The sequence below is a fragment of the Balaenoptera borealis genome (assembly GCF_965194805.1).
Source record: "Balaenoptera borealis genome assembly, chromosome: 8".
NCBI lineage: Eukaryota > Metazoa > Chordata > Mammalia > Artiodactyla > Balaenopteridae > Balaenoptera > Balaenoptera borealis.
This window is the reverse complement of record NC_138865.1, coordinates 114,059,332-114,081,705: the sequence shown is the minus strand read 5'-3', so window position 1 is coordinate 114,081,705 and position 22,374 is coordinate 114,059,332. Positions and strand designations below refer to the sequence as shown.

The 22,374-nt window shown below is 45.5% G+C and overlaps 1 protein-coding gene across 31 annotated transcripts in view; it reads right to left on the bottom strand.

The window, feature by feature from the left end:
- Positions 1-22,374, bottom strand: part of RALGPS1 (Ral GEF with PH domain and SH3 binding motif 1) — a 285,958-nt gene that overhangs the window by 174,334 nt on the left and 89,250 nt on the right. For 29 of the 31 annotated variants that reach the window (XM_082402645.1, XM_082402646.1, XM_082402647.1 and 26 more), the window contains 3 exons: positions 16,724-16,807; positions 3,394-3,483; positions 637-729 (listed from right to left, as the gene is read on the bottom strand). In XM_082402645.1, coding sequence (XP_082258771.1) covers positions 637-729; positions 3,394-3,483; positions 16,724-16,807 — 267 coding nt within the window. Of the gene's footprint in view, positions 1-636; positions 730-3,393; positions 3,484-4,636; positions 5,159-16,723; positions 16,808-22,374 lie in introns of those variants that run through there. The other 2 variants (XM_082402643.1, XM_082402632.1) reach the window with 2 other exon arrangements.

Here is a 22,374-nt window from a genome sequence, read left to right as displayed (position 1 = left end):
GTGTGGCTGTGAGAGACCCCAGACCAGGCGGGCCAGGAGGTGAATGCTAATGAGCGATGGAAATAGCAATGACTTCCCCCGTCAGGCGCGGTGCCAAGCTAAGGAGGATAAAGAGGTTTGAGATATTTTTAAAGTATTTTTACAGCAGAAAAACTTTCCTACAGACTCAATTATATAACTATCAGACTCCACCTCTGAGCTGAAATTATCCATGGCCTTCAGGAAAAAAAAAATTATTTTTCCCTACATGAGGGTCACAGGTTCCTCCAAAGAAACTCGTAGCTGTACAGCCAGCAGCCCAGCGCAACTGCAAACCAGCAGCCCGGAAGGCTTCCCAGGGGCAGTTTGGAGCGGAGGGCAGACGTCACGCCACTGACCCCGCCATCATACATGATTTTGTCGGGTCCAGAAGGGTCCCCAGCCACGCCGGCTTCCTCACAGCTTCCCTGTCCCAAAACGGGGCTGAGGTCACTGAAGGAGAGAGAGTGGCCAGGGGACACTTCATTAACCCACAGTCATCCTCCGTCGTTGGCAAAGGGCAGACCGAGAAAGCCTTCTGGGGCTTAAGGAATGGAGAACTTCACCAAAGAAAGGACAGCCCAAACCAAAGGAACAGACTTAGGAAGATTAACTTACAGCCCAGGTTTTTGTCAGCCTGAAGATGGGTGCACTTTGTAATGCTGACACCACAGACATGAGAGAATGAAGGTTGTTGAGTTCTAGAAGTTTCTGAAAAAAAAGATATGGAATAGATTATTTTGCTGCTATAAACAACAGAACAAAAACATGCTCAAGCGTTACCAAATATTGTCATATTTGTGAAATTCACTTACACTTAAAAATATCTCATGTAGAAAATACAGTTCTAGGAAGTTCACAGAAACCATATGCTCTTTTTCTTTCAGATTGTCAAAAGGTGAGTCTGCATCTAAAACATTTGCAAAATTTCGTAAGCTGACTCGTCTGGCTGCTGGACAGAAACATGGCTCGGGATGAGGTTTGATAATGTCCTTTCTGTTCTTTTTTTAGATGAATCTGAACTGTCCCAGCAGGCCTTTGTAAACGGAAACCTCCGCTGTGCCAACAATATCAACATGGGTCTACTGCGATTACCTTCACAACCGGAAGCGGGAGGCTGAGGAAAGATGTTATCAATCTGCACGATCCCCTCAGCTGGGAGCACGGAGCTCCAGCTTCCCAGCCACTTGACCATGCTTCTCTGAACCAGACCCCAAATTAGTGAGAACATTTGGATTTAATTCCATCTCAGACAAGTTCCTTACCACGGAGGGCAACAGAAGCAGACACAGGTGAGGGTGAGCACAGAAAAATGTAACTGCTCTGCTCTTGGTTTTATGCTGAGGGAAACCTGCCAATAGGACCCGGGTCCCACTTCTCACTCTCAGGAGTCAGTGAAAGTTGTGTAGCCGGCAGGCTCCACGGAACCAAGAGGCCAGGTTCCAACCCCGGTTCCCACTACTGGTGTGTCCTGTGGCAAGTTACCTAAGCCTTCTGAGCCTCGACATCTTCATATTTAAAATGAGGAAGGTAATCACAGCACCTCTGCTGCGTGGGACGGTGCACATAAACTGCTAGACCAGTGCCTGGCACCCGGGAGAGCGGGCAGTGCGGCGTGGGCTGCTGTTCTTTGTCAGGAAGACTTGTCCCCAACCCCACCCCACCTGCGTGTTCCCACAGCAGCCTGTGCATTTCCTGAGCCCACTGGACTGTATTTGCTTGCACCTGCCCCTCTCTCACCCTGGACCGTGTGTTCCCTGAGAGCCGGGATGAAGCGGTATCTACCATCATATCCCTAGGACCTAGTACAGCACAGAGCAGGGCTTAGTAAAATGAACAAATCCACGAAAAGCCCTTATGCCTAGTCCTCATGGCTCTGTTCCTACCTGGAGATTTCTCCCTTACCACACAAGCTAATACTGCATTTCATACATCTCGTAATATTCCCTAATCGTTTGCTGTGTGCAATAATAGATTCTCTGAGTGAGCTGAATTTCATCCTTTGTATCTGAATGGTTATGCCTGTCACAGAATTTCTTTTAGAGGTGAAGGTTCTCTGGGAGATTATCTAATCCACCCCTTTCCCATTTTATAGATGGAAAACCAAGGCCCAGAGAAAGGAGGAGGCTCGAACGAGAACATACCCAGGGCACAGCGCCAGCATGACGATCCACCATCGGAAGATGGCAGAGCTTAAGGAGGAATCGTTTTGGATCCCTTGGGTGGGGACTGGAAACTTCCAAACTGAAAGCACCAGGTGGGCTGGAACTTCCTCCCACTTTCTCTCGTGGCCCAGCACGAACTCACCGAGAGCAACAAGTATCATTAAGCCCAGCAACAGTTCCAGGCACTTCAGAATGCACAGGACGTAAAAGTGTCCACGCCCCTAACATACTTAGAGCTGGATGAACACAACCCTGCCATGAGGGGCAGCAGAGCAGCTCCCCTGAAGGCAGAGAGACACGCTCCGACTGACCGTGGGGCCTGGGCGTGGACACCCACCTCTCTAAGCCTCCCCTTCCTCCTCCGGAAATGGGATAATAATAATGTGAGCGTCAAATGCAATCATTTCTGTAAAGCAGCAGCTATGGCGCCTGGCCAGAGAGGGGCCGCAGTGAAGGTGAGCTGGCCTAGGACCTGGGTGGGAAGACAACGCGCGCACACAAAGCGGGCAGTGAACAGACAGGACGGTGCTCCGCTGAGTCAGGCGAGCCCCGTGGTCGGGAGCAGTGGACTGGGGGGAGCTGGCAGGGTTGTGTAAGAGGTGAGAGTGGTCCAGGAAGGCCCGTGGGATCACAGCCTGGGCTGGCAGAGATGAGGGAAGAGGAGGGGAAAGTGGGGTAAAGACGTGAGCCTGGTGCCCAAGAACCGGCAAGGACCAACCCTACCAGGGCAGGCCCAGGGGGCGGGGGCGGGGCAGCAGGGCCCAGGCCTCAAGCGCAAGATGGGGTGGGGTGAGCTCTGCTGACCGCGAACAAACTGTGCAGGATGTGATGGTGTCACAACCTCCGATACTAACTAAAAGCCATCAACCCCCAGCGCTGGCTAAATCTGAATAGGAGGATGAATGGATCCCAGAGGTAGCCGCTGGGGCCTCGTGGAGAGTCTGTGAAAGGCCAGCTATAAAGAGTGGTTGGCTGCCAAAACCACAGGGCGGAGGGTACCTGCCTGTGCGAGCACAGGGGCTGGGAGGCCGAGCAAGCAGCCAGGCTGGTCCCACAGCTGCCTCTGCCTGGGGAAGCTGGGTCAGAGTCCCATGTCTGAGCCCTGCCCGGCTCGTCCAGAGCAAATCAGCTCCCAAAGTACCGAGGAAACACCTTTTTGCGACAAAAAAGAAAGGAAAGGAAGGGGAAAAGTAATAATAAAACAGCTTACCTTGGCTATTTTCACAAAATGGCTCAGGATTTCTGCCCTTATTTTTAAAGTCTGTGCTGTTAGAATTTCTCGTACAACCCAAAAACTGACCTGTAGAGTCAAACACAGACAAACACACACACACACACACACACACCAGAAAAGTTGTTAAATGCCGGACCAACCAAGTTACCCCGCCCACTACTTCTATGGGATTTCTAAGAGGTTGGGAGACTGAGAGAACAAACCCTAGGGTTGCAGGAGGTTGAGGGTTCCTTTATGACACCCAACCCTACAAGTGGGTCCCATGCCATCAGCACCAGCTCTCCAACACGCATAGTGGTGCTGTGAGAAATAAGTACTCCCATCATTAGCCAGGGGACTTATTCGGCCTCCATCGACATATGGGTCTCCCTGAAGGTGCTTCAGGAAATTTTGAGATGTATCAGACAGGATTCCTGCTCAGAAGGATCCCAGTTATGGGGAGACGGATGGATGGATGGACGGATGGACAAATGGCCAGACAAAGGGATATGCATGCTGGCAGTACCACCTATGAGATCCATATCCACAGCCAGACCCAAGGCAAGAAGGACTCACCTATATTCGTACAATTATAACAAATTTCATTTTCTAGGAGAGGTTTGCCCAATAATTTAAGTGATACAAAAACATCTCTCAAAGTTCTGTAAAGCAATGCAGGTAAAAGGGCATGTTTTTCTGGAGACAGCATATGCCAAAAGGATATACTGGTACTTTTGGTTCAGAATATCATTCACACTTGACCATCCTCGAGCCCCTGAGTCCTTTGGTGGGAACAAGAAAGTCATCCACCAGTGTCTAGTTGACTCACACGATGCCTCAATGAAACAAGAGGAGCTTCATGCTAAGAAACACTGGGCAGTGGTTTGCTTTCCTGTTTATGTTTCATGACTATAACAACAGCTCTATGTGAAACACGGATGCCCAAGAGTGCAATGACAACCGCAAAGAAAGGAAGAGAGATGGGCAGAGAATGGGGGAGACGTGGAATGAAAAGGAAGGCTAAGCATCTAAAACCTCTAAATTTTACAAAGACTAAAATAGTTAAGGATAGTCCAGAGTTATCAAAGCATGTTTACTGCTGCAACCAAATGTCTTCCCTTTACTGAAATACTGTCACTTTTCAATGAGAAAACAAGAAAAGATTAAATCACCAAGAATCAAAATTTGGCTTCTTATATTAAGCAGGAATATTATAGAAAAGTTTTCTCTGTGTAATTACCTGTGGTTGCCTCCAGGACATGCCTGGGTTTCCATAGAATCATTTTTTCCAAGGAGTTGCCTAAAATTAAGTTCAGACTCAAATGTTACTAGCCAGTTATGGAAGAAAGATTTTCCACATAGCAAGATTTTTTCTAGGTGATATGCCCATAAACCTTATATTTTAATACATGCACACTTTTATGCCACATAAATCTCAAGTGTGATAGTTTATATGTATAATTTAATAGATTCTTATGTGTCAAAAAAAATCACACCTATTTAAAGCAAAATTACGGAATGTGGCAGAGTTGACTCAGGTGGTGTTCAGAGGCAACTCTGGATCAGTTCACTTCAGCAGACTTCCATGAAGCCCTTACTGTGTGCTCCAGGCACTGCGTGTCTAGACCTGTCAGTCCAGAAACCACTGTATTAAAAGGCAGCTGGTGATCATGGCCATCAAAGAAGTTCAAACCAAGTGAACTGGAGTATGGGGCAGGTAATGAGAAAAGAAGGCCTCGTAGAGGAGGTGGGCCCTGAAAGATGGGTAGACCCTCCACAGGTGAGGAGACGAGGGAGAGCTGAGCGGGCAGACAGGACTGGTGTTGCAGGCGCCCCGTGGGGTTGGGGCGGGAGGGAGACTGAACTTAGAAGGGAAGGGGGTCTGGAGAAACAAGGGGACACTATGCTGTGCAGGGAGAGTTCCAGAGGCTTCTGAGCACAGGAGTGACAGGATAGACCCTTTTGCAGGAGCAGGGACACCCATCAAGAAGCTGAGGCGATGGTCTAAGTGAGAGACGGGAGGTCTGAGCGAGGGCAGTGTTGAAGGAGATGGAGGGAAGGGGCAGAGGAGAGAGACATTACAAAGGGAGAATCAGCATGGTTTTAAACTGTTTTAATTCCGTTTTTTAACTACAAAATTTAAGAGAAGCTTAATGCAGAAAACAGAGGGACAGAGATAAGCACAAGAGACAGAAGTCATTTGCAAGCTCGTTCTCACATACAGACCCCCGTGATAAACACTGTGGTATGTGTCCTTCTTGGAACATATGTTTGTCATGTCTCAGAATATATATTTGTCTAGTCATAGAACATGTTTCTCTTTTTCAATTAAATTCGTATATATTAATCATACTATCACAAGAATTTTTATAAATATATAAGAATATCAACATATTCTTTAGCAGCTGCCAAGCATTTCATCTTAGGGATGTCTCATCATTAAGGAACCTCCTACTGTTGGGTGGCTTATTTCGTATTATTTTGTTGTGATAGACAATGCTGTGGTGAACATATTTATACATATATCTTTATACATTTTTAATTAAGGTCTGAGGATAAATTCCTGGAAGGTGGAGTGAATAAAAGTATGTGCACCTTTTTTCAAAAGTATATATTTAAAAAGTTGGCCTCCAAAAGCTTTGTTGATCCATAAAAATTGGAGCAGGCTAATACCAGTTATTACAGCTCTTTTTTTCTTTACTAACCTAGTGGACAAACTAATGTCTCACTGTTTCTATTTTGCATTTCTTTCATGACTCCTCAGTTAACATTTTTTTGCATGTTTTTTCAGTTTTTTGTTGCAAATATTTATAGGCCATTTGTATTATTTGCCTGTGAATTACGTGTTCAGGTCCTTCATCCACCTTTCTATTGGGACACCTGTCCTCTGACTCTTGATTAGTAAAAGGTTTTTATATTAAAGAGAATACATTACCCCTTTGTGAGTCATACAGTGTGCCAAGAGTGTGGAGAAACTGATACTCATACACTGTTTGCAGGGGTATAAATTCACAGGACCATTTTGAAGAACCACTTGAATATATCTTTCAAGCTGTTAAAAGTTATATTCTCCCTGGAATATTTATCTTACAAAAATACAGAAAAGTAGAGTGATATACATACAAGGGTTCACTGAAGCACTGTTTATAAAGCAAAATAATATGCCCATCAATAGGGAACTGGTTGCATAAATAATACTATCACCTCAAACTTGGGAAGGAAGTCGCTATGGAAGGAAGGAGGCAGTTGTCCTCCACCTTCTTGAGGGCAAAATATCTACATAGATTATTTGGAATTCTTCTGCATAGGAGGTTTGTCTAGTCTCCCCCATTTATTTATTCCATCATTTGTTTACATCAGAATGGACTCATGGATATTTATTTTATACTTTGGGGTTTTGATCCAATACTATGTTATTTATTTCCTTACTCAAATTGTTCCAGCTTTGGCCACTGAGAGCTGGCTTCGACATGCCCCCAGCATTGTTTGGTTGGTTTGTTCGAGGACTTCCTTACTTTCTGGAACTACAAGATGCTACAGCCTCATCCTGTACATTTCTTGTCCCAGTCCGAAACCAGCCATTTCTCCAAGGAGCCTTGGTTCCTTTTTTAAAAAATATTTTATTTATTTATTTACTTATTTATTTTGGCTGCGCTGGCTGGGTCTTAGTTGCAGCGTGCGGGATCTTCGTTGCAGCATGCGGACTTCTTAGTTGTGGCATGCATGCGGAATCTAGTTCCCCGACCAGGCATCCAACCAGGGGTCGAACCCGGGCCCCCTGCATTGGGAGCACAGAGTCTTACCCACTGAACCAGCAGGGAAGTGCCCCCTAGTTCCTTTTATTAGATAATGGTATTAGAAACCAAGATCTGGGAGCTACGTGTGCTTGTGCTACTTAGGTATCACTGTTTCTAGGTCCTCTCAGATGCAGAGCAAGGAAATGTGTGTGTGTGTGTACCCTAACTCTAGTACATATACATACCTATAAATATTTCTATATGTAACCATCTGTATCTATATTAAGCTAAATATGACTTCCTATTAATGTCTCCACCTCCAATCCATTACCACATGGATCATTCTAGCCTCCTCTTGCTTGTCTACAACTTCCCGCTCCAACAGGTGGGAGACACCTGGTTCCCACCATCTGCCACCCATTTCCTTAATTGTTCAATTCCAGTGTTCATGCATAATGGCTCCAGAATTGTTACCCATCCGCCCTTGGGAAACAACTTGATCAGAGTACAGTGCTTATATACAGTTCCTTTTGTCTTTAGTCTTTCAGGCTCCCTCATTTCCAAAGTTACTTAGGCCAGCACCTTTTCCCCTCACCCTTCTCAGGGAGGTTGTTTCATACATTTATAATCCAGTTAGGTTTGCTTGTTATGTTCTACATTCCATCCTAGGACCCCTTAATCTCCACAATGATTAAAATTTGCATATTTAGCACTAAGAGGTTTACTCTTAGTGCTGTAAAGTTCTATGGGTTTTCACAAATGCACAGTGGCATGTATCCAACATTATAGTATCATACGGAATAGTTTCACCACCCTGAAAAATCCCCTGTTCTTCACCTACTCAAAGCTCTCCCCTTCTCACACCTCTGGCAGACACTCATCTGTTTACCATCTCTATCATTTTACCTTTCCAGAATTTTTTTCAGCATTTTCCGGAACGTCAAAAAAAAAGTGGGGGAGGTAATCACACTTATGTTGCCTTTTCAGACTGGCTTCTTTCACTTAGCAATATGTACTTAAGATTCATCCATGTCTTTATATGGCTTGATGGTTTATTCTTTTTTTTTTTTTTCGGATGAATACTATTCCATTGTATGAATTTACCAGTTTGCCTATCCTTTCACCTATTGAAGGACATCCTAGTTACTTTCAGTATTTGACTATTATACATAAAGCTGCTATAAATATTTGTGTGCTATTTGTGTATCTGTGTGTGTGTGTGAATATGTGTATGTGTGTAGATGTAAGATTTCAAATAAACTGGATAAATTTTGAGGAGTTCAATTGCTGGATTGTACCATTTTTCATTCCCACCAGCAACAAATGAGAGTTTGTGTTGCTCCAATTACTTGCCAACAATTGGTATTGTCAGGTTTGGTGAGGTTTTTTGTTTGTTTGTTTTGGGGTTTTGTTTGTTTTTAGTCATTCTAATAGGTACGAAGTGTTTGCATTTCCCCGACGGCAAATAATGCTGAGCATCTTTTCACGTTTATTTGCCCTTGGTTACATCTTTTTGGTAAAGTACTTATTCAGATACTTGGCCTGTTTTTTTTTTTTTTTCTTGGCTGCGTTGGGTCTTTGTTGCTGTGCGCGGGCTTTCTCTAGTTGCAGCGAGTGGGGCTACTCTTCATTGCAGTGCACGGGCTTCTCATTGGGGTGGCTTCTCTTGTTGCCGAGCACGGGCTCTAGGCGCGTGGGCTTCAGTAGTTGCAACGTGTCGGCTCAGTAGTTGCAGCGTTCGGGCTCAGTAGTTGTGGCTCACGGACTCCAGAGCGCAGGCTCAGTAGTTGTGGCGCATGGGCTTAGTTGCTCTGCAGCATGTGGGATCTTCCTGGACCAGGGATCAAACCCATGTCCCCTGCATTGGCAGGTGGATTCTTAACCACTGCACCACCAGGGAAGTCCCTGGTCTGTTTTATAATTGGGTTGTTTTCTTTTTTTTTTTTTTAAGATTTTTTTATTTTTTTGATGTGGACCATTTTTAAGGTCTTTATTGAATTTGTTACAATATTACTTCTGTTTTATGTTTTGGTTTTTTTTGGCCACGAGGCATGTGGGGTCTTAGCTCCCAGACCAGGGATCAAATCTGTACCCCCTGCATTGGAAGGCAAAGTCATAACCACTGGACCGCCAGGGAAGTCCCTAATTGGGTTGTTTTCTTATTGTTAAGTATTAAGAATATACTTTGGATTCAAGTCTTTTATTAGATATGTGTTTTGCAAATATTTTTCCAGTCTGTGCTTTGTCTTTTAATTCTCTTAAAAATGTCTTTTGCAGAATAGAAGATTTTAATTTTAATGAAGTCCAACTTACCAATTTTTTCTTTCATGGATTGTGCTTTGGTGTTATATCTAATAACTCATCACCAAAGGTCATGTAGGTTTTCTTCTATGTTTTCTTTTAAAAGTTTTATAGTTTGTCTTTTACATTTAGGTCTATGATCAATTTTGAGTTAATTTTTATGAAAGGCCTAAACTCTTGTGTCTAGGCTCATTTTTTCACATACACTAAAACAGTTCCAGTTGTTCCAGCACCATTTGTTGAAGAAATTACTCTTTCTCCACTGAATGCCCTCGTGCATTTGTCAAAGGTCAGTTGACTATATTTGTCTGGGTCTATTTCTGGGCTCTCTATTCTGCTTCATAATCCTAGACATCTATTCTTTTGCCAATACCAAGCTGTCTTGATTATTATAGCTTTACAATCAGTCTTGAAACCAGGTAGAGTGAGTCCTCCAACTTCGTTCTTTTTCAGTATTGTGCTGGTTATTCTACATCTTTAGCCTTTCCATATAAACTTTAGAATCAGTTTGCTGATATTTATAAAATAGCTTGCTGGGATTTCAATTAGGATTGAATTGAATCTATAGATCAAGCTGGGAAGAACTGACATCTTAATAATGAGTCTTCTCATACATGAAGATGGAATACCTCTCTATTTCAATCTACTTTGATTTCTTTCATCAGTGTTTTATAGTTTTCCACATATAGAACCTGTACATACTTTGTTAGATTTATACCTAAGTATTTCTTGAGTATGTGTGTGCTACTGTAAATGGTGTTTTTTTTTTTTAATTTCCAATTCCAATTCTTCATTGCTGGTATATAGGAAAGCTTTCATATATTGATCTTGTGCCCTGCAACCTTGCTATACTCCCTTATTAGTTCCAGGAGTTTTAAAAATAGATTTATTTGAGATTTTCTGTATAGAGCATCATGTCATCTGTGAATAAAGACAGTTTTATTTCTTCCTGAAGCAACACAAACTTTCACTCCTTGCTGGTGGGAATGCAAAATGGTACAGAAACGATCCAGCAGCTGTACTCCTAGATATTTACCCAGTTTATTTGAAGTCTTATGTCCACACCAAAAAAAACCAGCATGCATATGTTTATAGCAGTTTTATTCATAATCATCAAAAACTGTAAGTCCTTCAGAAGGTGAATGGATAGACTAGTAAATCCATACAATGAGCAGTATTCATAAAAAAGCCATCAAGCCATATAAAAGACAAGGATGAATCTTAAATGCATATGGCTAAGTGAAAAGACAGTCAGAAAAGGCTACATATATATGAGTCCCTTTTTTTTTTAACATTCTGGAAAGGTAAAACTTTAGAGATAGCAAGCAGATCAGAATCTGGACCACTGCCTTCCTCTCCATAGCAAACCCTGCCTTATTCCTTGGGTAACATCAACATCACTGTGAATGACCGTGGTCACTTCAGCAACTGTTACCCACCTATCACTCCAGTCACCCCCTTCTCCATATTACCCAGGAATGCCCTGCATCAGAAACCTGAAGTTCCAGTCTCGGGCCACAACCTTTAACCTTCTAATCCTCACCTGCTCCTTGACCCCAGCCCCACTGCTGTGCCCATCCTTCCCTCTCACCATGCCTTGGAGTCCTTGGTGGCCCTTTCCCTCTTGAGCAGACGGATCCCCTATCATTTGTCACTTCAGCCCCTTCTTAGCCAGTACTTTTAGGTCCCTTGCCCCATGGTCCTTCAAAAAATCTGCTTTGCTCATAATGGATGGATCCAACCACTTGCCCTCCTGTGCCCCTCTCTTCAGGCTGCAAAGCGCAACTAGAGAGAACCATCTACCCTCATGCCCTGGGGCTACTTTAAAAGCCACAGTCTCTATTTCCATCGGCTCTGCCCACAAGTCTTTCTATATTTCCATAGTCAACCTTCTCTTTCCCCTGGAGTGGCTTTTTCAAGCTCCCCCCAAACCCCTCAAGCTTTCCTCCTGCTTCCCCGCCTTCACCTCCTATTGCACTGAGGAAAGAGGAGGTGTGAACCTCCTTGCACCACACCTACAAGCAGACCTGTGTCTGTATCTTTCCTTTCTGCAGACTCGCCTTTTACGATGAAGTGGTCCCAGGCCTCAGCCTCTCCCACCTTCGCTGGGACTTCACTTCATTATGTATTCCCTCTCTCTCCTCATCTTTAATTTTTCCCGGTCTACTGGCTCTTTCCATTCAAAATATGTACACCCCCAAGGCTCTTTCTGCTGAAAAGAAGAAAGGAATATTAACACCTCCCTGAACGTCTTCAACTCCTCCAGCCACCCCCTTCTTCTCATCTTTCTCCTTAGAGCCACTGTTCAAGCATCGCCTACACCTGCTCTCTCCATTTCCTCACATCTACCGCTCAAGCTGCTACAGCCCAGCTTCCATTTCACATCCCCACAAAACAGCTCCTGCTGAGCCTACCACCGCTGTGCTGCTAAACATAAAAGACTCTTTTTTTAGTCCTTTTAAATGACCCATTCTGTAGCATCCTGTTACCCTTGAGCCACTGATTTCCAAGACACCAGCCTTTCTGGGTGTTCTTCTCGTGCCCAGGCTGCTCTTTCTCCGCCCCTTCTCCTCTGCCCTTCCCATAAGCCCTGAGGCTCTCCCGTGGGCCTCTGTTGCTCCCTGGGTAATCTCATCTACTCCTGTGGCTTCAAATGCAGGTGACTCCAATATCTGCATCTTCAAGCTGGATCTTTCCCCTGACTCCCAGACACAAATATCCAGTTACCTGCTGCATGGTTGAGCTCACACGTCCAAACCTCTCTCCTCTCTGTCATCTCCTCTCTCACAACTGCTCCTCCTCCTCTGTACTCACCATCTCAAAGAGTGGTGCTGCCAAGGACCAAAGCGGGGCCTCCTTTGCCTCCCTGTCATCTCCCTCCAAATCCAATCAATCACCCAGTGCTATCATTCAGTCTCTTAATATTCTCTCAAGCCCGGCCACTTTGCATCTCTGTTGTTCACCTAGATTAATGGGACAGACTCCAATCCAGTCTCCTGGCCTCCCTTTCTACTGCCCACACCTCTCCTCTGGTTTTCCCACCCTAGCACTGATTCCCCTGGACTGTAATCCCCTCCATCACGTCTGTCTCCCCCACCAGACTATGAGCTAATGATGGCAAGGGCTACATCCAGTTTACTGCTGACCCCCTGAACCTAGCACAGAGCCCGGTACCATGTTCAGTCAAGGTCTATTAAATAAATAAATGAATATAACCAGAAGTAATGAGCCTCAAATGAAAGAGGGTTTATACAATGAGGAAAGAATAATTGTTTGGAGGTAGCATTTGGAAGGGAAAATGCTAACACTGCCTCCCAGTCCTGTGATAAATGAGGTCTGGAAGAACAGGGGTTTCTACTGGAGTCATGTTCAGAAAAATGGGGAGGCCCCTCAGTAAAGAAACTCACCAGCTATATGTGGCTTTGAGCAAGTTACTTCACTTTCCAGAACCTCAGCTTCCTCATCCATAAAATGGGTTTAAAATATCAGCCTCAGTGGGTTTTTGAAAACAGAATTAGATGATGCAGGTTAAATGCTTAGCACAGTATCTAACTCAGTAAGTTGAGCCGAAGTGCTCAATAACTGTTCTTTAAGTAGTCTCGATTAAAGCCAAGAGGGATCAGGAATGTTCAGTGACTAGGCTAATGATGCATGGATGGGGTATCAGCAGATTGATCAGGGGAGAAAGCTCAGAGCTGGATGGAAGAGTGCAAGAGGGAAGAGGGTTTGTGGGGGGTTCTGGCCATCACTCAGCCTTTTCCTGCCCGAGCACCAACTTTCCCTGAGGAACTGCCAGTCCTCCAATCTCAGTCCCTGCGGCCTTGGCCCCCTACCCTACCTCCACGGGAAGGCCTGTTTCTGAGACCTGGCCAGCCAGAGCCTCCTGTTTCCTGGTCAGGGTGATGAGATCACGAAGCGCAGGATGGGACCCAAGCCAGGGCCGTCAACCCCAGAGTCTCTATTCCAGGACATCAAATGGAGCTACTGAAAAAGAGGAAGGTCTTTTCTGCAGGGGTTGCCCTCACAATGAGCTGTTGGCAGCCATCTTGGAACCACAGAGGAGGAGGCCGCCTGAGGGGAGCCAGCACAGAGAAAACACCTCCCTGAACGTCTCCAGGGACCTCCAGGTGGAGAGAGCAGCACCATCCAAGGCCCCGAGCAATAAGTGAAGTCTAGTCTCTCCCTGGACGTTGTTACAATAAGCCAGTAAGGTGAGTTTGAGCTGGGGCTTCAGTCATTAAGAACTACGTACGTGTATGTATATATATATATATATGAGTCCATGAGAAAAGTTAAAGCAGTCCTCCAGGGCAAAGCATTGGGAACCTGTGCCCGGTCCAATCTCTGCTAATACATAAGGGTCCTGAGACCCAGACTTGGACTTGCCTGAGGCCTCAGAACAGGTTAGCAGCAGAGCCTGGAATGGAACCAAGTTATCCGAATTCCCTCTCCATCTCTTCCTAATGCTTCATCTTCAGGACACAATCCCAACCCTACCGCCAGCACTTAGGCCCAAGGCTAACCTTCCTTTCAGCTTGTAGCTCCCACTATACTACCACCCTTTTTAAGGCTAATATTACTTGTTTACTATATGTCAAGTGCTGAGCTAAACCCTTTACATCCATGATTCTCATTTAATCTTCAAAAATCACTTGAAATGATTCTTCCTATTTTATAAATGAGGAAGGTCAGAGGCTGAAAGACAACCCAAGATCATACAGGCAACAAGTTGCAGAGCTAAGGTGCAAACTCAGGTCGGTGTGATTCCATGCGACCACAGCTCCTCAGCCTGCAGTCCGCAGACCTCTAAAGTGTTCATGTACAGATTTTGGGGGGCAGTGGGCAGGGCAGGCAGCAAACCCACTCAAATTAAATGCAAATGTATATATCTATGTATTTATCTGAGGGCAGGTTCATATGTGATATTGTCAGATTCTCAAAAGAGCCCGTGATCGGAAAAAGACTGAGAACTTCTGGCTTTATGGTGAACTCCCTGGGGCCAAGACACAAGCCTGGAACATAACAGACCCTTAGGGAACTGGGCCAAGCTCTTCCATCTCAGCCACTCTATAAACAAATCCCAAGGGACTCAGGCCCCATGGAGAAGCAGGCAAGTCCTCAGAGGCTGACCAGAACACTGGCTGCTGGATTTTTGGTTTGGCCACAGGGAGCCTCAGATTCCCTCGCAACCTCCTTCCAATCAGCTAATCTTCCCTTTCTTCCCGAAAAAATGTTTGGATGCCTACTACATACAGACACAGCGCTAAGAGCTCTACCTATATCATTTCATTTAATTTTCGTAACAACTGTGCAAAGTGAGTACTATTATTATTCTCATTCACAGATAAAGAAACAGGCTCAGAAAGGTAAGTGACCTGCTTGCCTTTATCTGGAGTCTGATGAGCAGCTTTGTTGTCACACATGAAAGTCTGCCAGGAAGAGACGCTAATCAGTTCATCTCAGGGAAAGCAGCCCCAGCGGCTGATGGACTGACCGCTGGCCAGTTTTCAAACCAGAGCTACCAGGGCTGTGTCCAGGAACTGCTCTCTAAGTGGCTCACAGGCCAGCAGGGAGACCATTTCTCAGAGCATTCTGTTTGGGAAAATGCAGCTTTACTTCTGGCTCATTTCACCCATTTGGTCTGAGCTGGACACAATACAATTGTTCGCAGAACAAGCTGCACTGCCCTTTGCCAAGCTGACCTGGCCTCCGCATGCAAAGCAGATTACATCAGAGCCGCCAGTGGCCCTCCTCCGGGAGCTCTGTAGCTGATCAGAGGTGGGACTGAGCTGGCTCCCAGTCAAATAGTTTTGCTAAGGAAACTATGAATCCCCTGATACTGTGTACACATCTGGTTTTTTTAAAAGACTAAGCTCAGTTGAAAAGGAAAAGATTTTGAAAATAAAGAAGAAAAAAAAAAAAAGGCTTCAGTATTTCTCTTTTCAAAACAAAGGGTGTATAGTCCCTACCACAGATGTGGCTAGGCCTTCCTTAGTTCCTGTTGTATCTCAGAAAACAACAATAATGTGAACTCTGGCCTTGATCATCAGAACACAAGCTGACGCCTCTCTGAGGCTCCCACTATGCTTGGAATGGTAACCACCCGGGGCTGGAGAAGCCTGGAGAGAGGTGAGTAATGGCAATGCGCAGGACCCGGCATTTCCCAGCGGGATGGCCCAGCTGGAGGGAAGGCCCAAAGGGATCCCAGGCCCAACACCCAGAGCCCCAGTCACGTACACTATGCAACCTCTAGGCCACTGTCCTCATCTGAAACCAGAAGAGCAAGAAGAAAGAGGAAAAGCTGTCAACAGCCCCATTTGGAGCTTTGGTTTATTCAAAGGGGTCTTGCAGGGTACTTTCTACTGAAGATCATGTTCTGGCAGGTCTGTCTGAGCAGTCAGAAGCCCACCCCACTTAGTTGGTCCAAGTCCCTGATATCATTCCTTTAGGTGGGGATGCAGAGCTTCCTACCTGGAGCAAAGGTTCTGACTGGACCAAGTCGGTTTGTAGTAGCATGCGTGTGGCCAGTGACCAGGCCATCAGAAATTCAAAGAAATTCAATTCAAGAAGTGTTTCCTGAGTACCTCATTCATTCATTCTACATATATTTACTGAAGGTCTATTATATGCCTGACATTGGGCAAGGTGGTGGGGGGCACAGTGATGAACAAGATAGACATGGTTCCTGCCCTCGTGGAGCCCACAGATGGCCAAGGAAGATGGAGACTAAAGAGTTACACAGAATGAGGACAGATGGGGAAAGGACCACATGGAGAAGTACAGGTGCACTGAGGGGACGTATGACGGGGAGACCTTATACAGGCTGAGATTCATGGGAGGCTCCTAGAGAGAGTGACATTCCCGCTGAGATCTGGTTGGGAGCTGAACAGGGAGGACAGCACAAATGGGGGCCTGATGAGACCAAGATATGATGCAGCAGGAAAGAGGTGGGAGGCCAGGATGGCCGAAGCCCATAGAGTGGGGGACAGACAAGAGATGAGGCTGGAGGGGTGGACAGAAGCCAGACCCACCACGCAGGACCTCGTAGGGCACATTAAGGCGCCCGAACCTTAGCTTAAGTGGAATTGGAAGCCATCGAAATGATTTAAACACAGAAAAGATGTGTTCAATTCCACCCGCTGTGTGAAAAAGCACAGATGAAGGTGAGGGTTTAGGAAGAGGGGTTTGGACCTGGGGCCAGGTGCCTGAGACTGAAGCCTGGAGGGGCTCCCAGCCTATGGGGGACAACAGAGCGCTATCTGCACAGGCACATGCAACGGCGTTCTTACCTGGTTAAACCTCCGGGTAAAGGCCACGACGTTGGGAGCGAGACTATGTTTCTCCTTCTTACTCCATCCACAGCTGGCTAGTTCCTGGGAAGCACAGAGTCAATTTCAACAGTGATTCCAATGGGGATGCAAATACAGCAGGGCATCTAACTGGAATGTGGACACAGAGATGGGGAAGGACTGAAGCCTTGGCCATCTATGTCCTCCCAGGGTGGGAGAGATTCTCCTCCTCCTCTGGAGAAGAGGGCTGGGTCTATAGGTGGAGGTGTATCCTGGGACCCCCAGAGGTGAGGTGAGAAGCAGGATACTTTTCTCCATAACCCCGGCCACATCTCCCAGGACTTCTGTGCCAAATTATTCTCAACCCCGCCACTGCCACTCTGCCAGCTCCCCGGGACCGGGACCAGAAGCCCTTTCTTAATGCAAATTATCTGAGAGAGGGTATAATGTTATATTGAGCAGGAGTCATACCCCAGGGCTAACTTAAAATTAAAATCTGGCTGAAGATGCTCAGATTTCACTGACCAAGTGACATCCTCCATTCCTGGAACCAGAGGACGTGCTGGGCCAAGCCCACTGCAATCAGAGAAGCTCCTGGGATGACCTCAGATTCCTTCCTGAAGTTGGCCCCTCCCATCTCTCATATAAACAAAAGGGGGCAGAAGGACAGGTCGCCTTAATATTTTCTTCAGGAGCCTAGTCTCTTCTTTTCTAGCAGACTTAGCATTATAATTTGAGGAGTCAAATGACCTAAATGTTACCTAACAGTGAGGCCGGTTCCTCTCCAAGGGAGGTAACAGGAGCAATCTAATGAGATTACCTGGGGGAAGTAGATAAAAGGGTGAAGGAAAAGCCATTAACTAACTGCCCGGCTTTGCCAGCTTGTGCCTTGGCGACCCCTGGCAGAGAATGCAGGAAAGGAAAGTTCTCTACCCCTCAGTTACAAGGCTTCCTTCTAACTCATATCCAGCCTCTGTATTATTAATGACATTATTTTTTGCCCCACACCTGGAACTTTTATAAGGGCTTTAGTGAGGGTTGGATGCCTACCAGCTGGAATAGACGCAGATCGGGGTCTACCAGGAAGTCAGGGGGGTGCTGTGGGAATGGCCAAAGACAAACGTGCTGGCTGAGCAGTTAGGCCTGAAGTGCCGTGCCCTTCAAATGCATCTCAGGACCCAACTGTAAGTCATACTCTCTACATCTGCATCCCTTCCTGGAAGATCACACACACCGCCACGGCTTCCACCACAAGCCCATGTCCGGCCCAAGTTTCTCTCCTGACTCTAGACCAGGATATTCAGCCACCTCCTGGCCACACCTCCCTTGGCCTCCCACAGGCACCTCAAAATCAGCACGCCCAGAACCAAAAGGGTGTCTGACCAGCTGCCTTAAGTAAAAACACCTGACGACATGAGATTCATTTAGACATTCAATCTGACAAAAGAGAGTGTTTATTACAAAGACACTGTCCATGGAAAAAAATCCCTAACCAATATAAAAACAACCCTGTCTTAATACCCCCATCTGCAAGCATTCCTAGGTGACAGCGAGAGTCAACACTGGTTTCGGCTCACCCTCGAGGCTTCTCTGGCCACCAGCTTTGTGCTTAGGGTTTTGGAAGTCAGGTGCCCTGAGGTGGCCTGAGAAAGGCCTGACCCTGACTGTGCCTGGGGTCAATGAGGTAAGGCCCCGGAAGAGGAGACCTGGGGAGTGGGACAAGTCCTCCCTGAAGACCCCCACAGGATCTAAGCCACTGAGCCACAGGCAGCCGCATGTGGCCCTTCCACGCATGTGTTTAATTCTAACTGGAATCTTCTCCAAATCACATTCCTAAAACATGCCCACATGGAAGATGCACCACGTCAAGGAAAGGTCACTAAATCTGACCTCAGGGACCACCACCAGGCGGCACCAGCCAATGACACCACATTACCATCTTGCTCAATGGCAACCTTTTTTCCTTCCTTCTACCTCCAAGTTTCTCCCCATCCCTCCCATCCTACCCTCTGGAACAATCTTCAGAAGAACTGGTGGGACAGTCACACACTAGTCAAAGGAGTTTTAAAAGCACCCCAGGGAGTGGGTGACCCACTGAGGCAGTCGGGGGGAGACAGCGCCAGTTTGTGGGATGGCAGTGGGGTCTGACTAAGGAGTAAGGCATTTCAGAGCTCTCATACCTCACTGCTGGGAATGCAAAATGGTAGAGCCATTTGGGAGAGCAGTTTCGCAGTTTCTTTTAATGTTAAGCATACACTTAACCAAGTGACCCAGCAATCTCACTAAAGCAAACATTTCATTTGTACACACAAAAAAACTGTATGCATGTTTATGGCAGTTCTCAATATGGAAATTCTCAATTTCCCCAAACTGGAAACAACCCAGATTTCCATCAATTGATGAAGGGACAAATTGTGATCCGTCCATATAATCAAACACTACTCGGCAATAAAAAGGAATGAACTACTGATACAGGCATCAGCAAAGATAAATGTCAAAAGCTTTATGCTAAGTAAAAGGAACCAGACACAAAAATATTATAGGATTCCATTTTTATGACATTTGGAGATAGGTAAAAACTATAGGGACAGAAACCAGATCACTGGCTGCCAGGGACACAGGGAAGCTCTGAGATGCTAGGCAAGTTCTCGCCCTGGATCGTGGTGGTTCCATGAGAGAACAGTAGTCCTGCCTGCCTTATCCACTGTTTCGCTTTCTGCAGTTTTAGTTACCTGCAGTCAACTGAGGTCCGAACATATTAAATGGAAAATCCCAGAAATAAACAATTCATACATTTTTAAATCATGCACCGTTCTAAAGCGTGATGAGATCTCTCATGCCCTACAGCTCTGTCCAGCTCAGAACGTGAACCATCCCTTTGTCCAGCATATCCTGCCTGTCAGTCACCGAGTAGCCGGCTGTTATTAGATTGATTGCGGTGGTGTCACGGTGCTTGTGTTCAAGTAACCTTTATACTTAATAATGGCCCCAAAGCACAAGAGGAGTGATGCTAGCAATTAGGATATGCCAAGGGACTTCCCTGGTGGTGCAGTAGTTGAGAATCTGCCTGCCAATGCAGGGGACACAGGTTCGAACCTGGTCCAGGAAGCTCCCACATGCTACGGAGCAACTAAGCCCGTGCATCACAACTACCGAGCCTGCACTGTAGAGCCCGTGCGCCACAACTACTGAAGCCCACACACCACAACTACTGAAGCCCGCGCGCCTAGAGCCCGTGCTCTGCAACAAGAGAAGCCACCGCAATGAGAAGCCCGCGCACCACAACAAAGAGTAGCCCCCGCTCACCGCAACTAGAGAAAGCCCGCGTGCAGCAACAGAGACCCAACGCAGCCAAAAATAAATAAATTTAAAAAAAAAAAGTCTTAGGGTATGCCAAAAAGAAGCTGTAAAGTGCTTCCTTTAAATGAAAAGGCGAAAGTTCTCGACTTAATAAGGAAAGAAAAAAATATATGCTGAGGTTGCTAAGATCTGCGGTAAGAACAAATCTTCTACCCGTGAAACTGTGAAGGAGAATAAAGAAAGTCATGCTAGTTTTGGGACTTCCCTGGTGGTCCAGTGGTTGAGACTCCATGCTCCCAATGCAGGGGACCCGGGTTCAATCCCTGGTCAGGGAACTAGAGCCCATGTGCCGCAACTGAGAGATCCTGCATGCCGCAACTAAGACCCAGAGCAACCAAATAAATAAATATATCTTTTAAAAAAGTCATGCTAGTTTTGCTGTCGCCCTTCAAACGGCAAAAGTTATAGCCACAGTGCATAAGTGCTTAGCTAAGATGAAAAAGGCATTAAATTTGTACAATAAGCTATTTTGAGAGACAGAGACCACATTCACCTAACTTTTATTACAGCATATTGCTATAATTGTTCTATTTTATTATTAGCTATTGTTTTTATTCTCTTACTGTGCCTAATTTATAAATTAACCTTTATCATAAGTATGTATGTAGTACAGAAAAAAACAGTACAGTTGACCTTTGAACAACACAAGTTTGAACTGCACAGGTCCACTTTTATGCAGATTTTTTTCAATAGTAAATACTACAGTAGTACATGATGGGCAGTTGGTTGAACCCTCAGATGCAGAACCTCAGATATGGAGGAAACATGCATAAGGAGGGCCACCTATAAGTTATACTCAGATTTTCAACTGTGTGGAGGGTCAGTACCCCTGACCCCCATGTTGTTCATGGCTCAACTGTACATAGGGTTTGGCAGTATCTGCGGTTTCAGGCATCCTCTGGGGTCTTGGAATGTATCCCCCTCGGATGAGGGGAGGACTACTGTATACACTTATCAAGACTCACCAAACTGTTCACTAAAAAGCATGAATTTTGGACTTCCCTGGTGGTGCAGTGGTTAAGAATCTGCCTGCCAATGCAGGGGACACAGGTTCGAGCCCTGGTCGGGGAAGATCCCACATGCCACGGAGCAACTAAGCCCGTGCGCCACAACTGCTGAGCCTGCGCTCTAGAGCCCGCGAGCCACAACTACTGAGTCCGCGTGCCACAAGTGCTGAAGCACGCACACCTAGAGCCCGTGCTCCACAACAGGAGAAGCCCCCGCAGTGAGAAGCCCGCGCCGCGCAAAGAAGAGTAGCCTCCGCTGGACACAACTGAGAAAAGCCCGCACACAGCAACAAAGACCCAATGCAGCCGAAAATAAATAAATAAATTAATTAATTAATTATTTTTTAAAAGCGTGAATTTTACTGGATAAAATTAAACCTCAATAAGTGTGACTAAAAAAAAAAAAAAAAAAAAAGGAAAGGAAACAGTCCAAGCATCAAGGACTGTGAAGGGAAGCGCAGCAATAACAGCCATGCAAAAGAGCTAAAGAACAACTAGTTCACGTGGGACTAAGACAAAGAGGCCTGATGGAGGGTCTCCGGGAAAAAATTAATGCAAGTAAAAATATGATAGGAATAAAAACATAACAGCAAACTTGCAAAAGTTTGAGGACATGATGAGGGCAAATGATGATAGAAAAAAAGCAATTATAATCTCCAGGAATAACAAAAACCAAGAAATTCCTGTTTGTATATGTTTAAATGTTATATATGTATTTAAATAGTATATATACATTTAAAATAGTATATATTTTAAATGTTTAAATATTATATATTTTAATAGCTGTATACATTTAAATATTTTATTTTTTCCCCAGCATTAGGCAGTTGATGGATTAAAAGAAAAGGGAATCTGTGGGCCCTTGATGTGAGGCATATTCTCTCTTGAATGGCCCAGGGTCCTTAGAGAATGAAATACAACCCTGGCACACTACCTAGCTTGGCAATGAATGACATTTACACATTTACATAGCCATAAAAATGAATGCTGTTTGCTGGTTTGCAACTTTTAGAGTCAACCTAAGGAAAACTGATGGACTTGGTGTAACTGCAAAATGTCAGAATGTTAATTTAATTAACTTGACAGTGTAAAAGTACAGCTGACAGAAGGTGGCAAGTGAAGAAGGGGAGGAAAAGCATGGGAAGTGAGCAGTCAAGAGACACTATATAAAGCTGATGAAATCGAGGTCTCAGCGCACCAAATAAAGCTCCAAAAATAACCAGGAGAAGAAAATCCTCTGGGGAGGGGACTGGAGTAAAGGATCAAAGCGTTTCTTCATAAGCT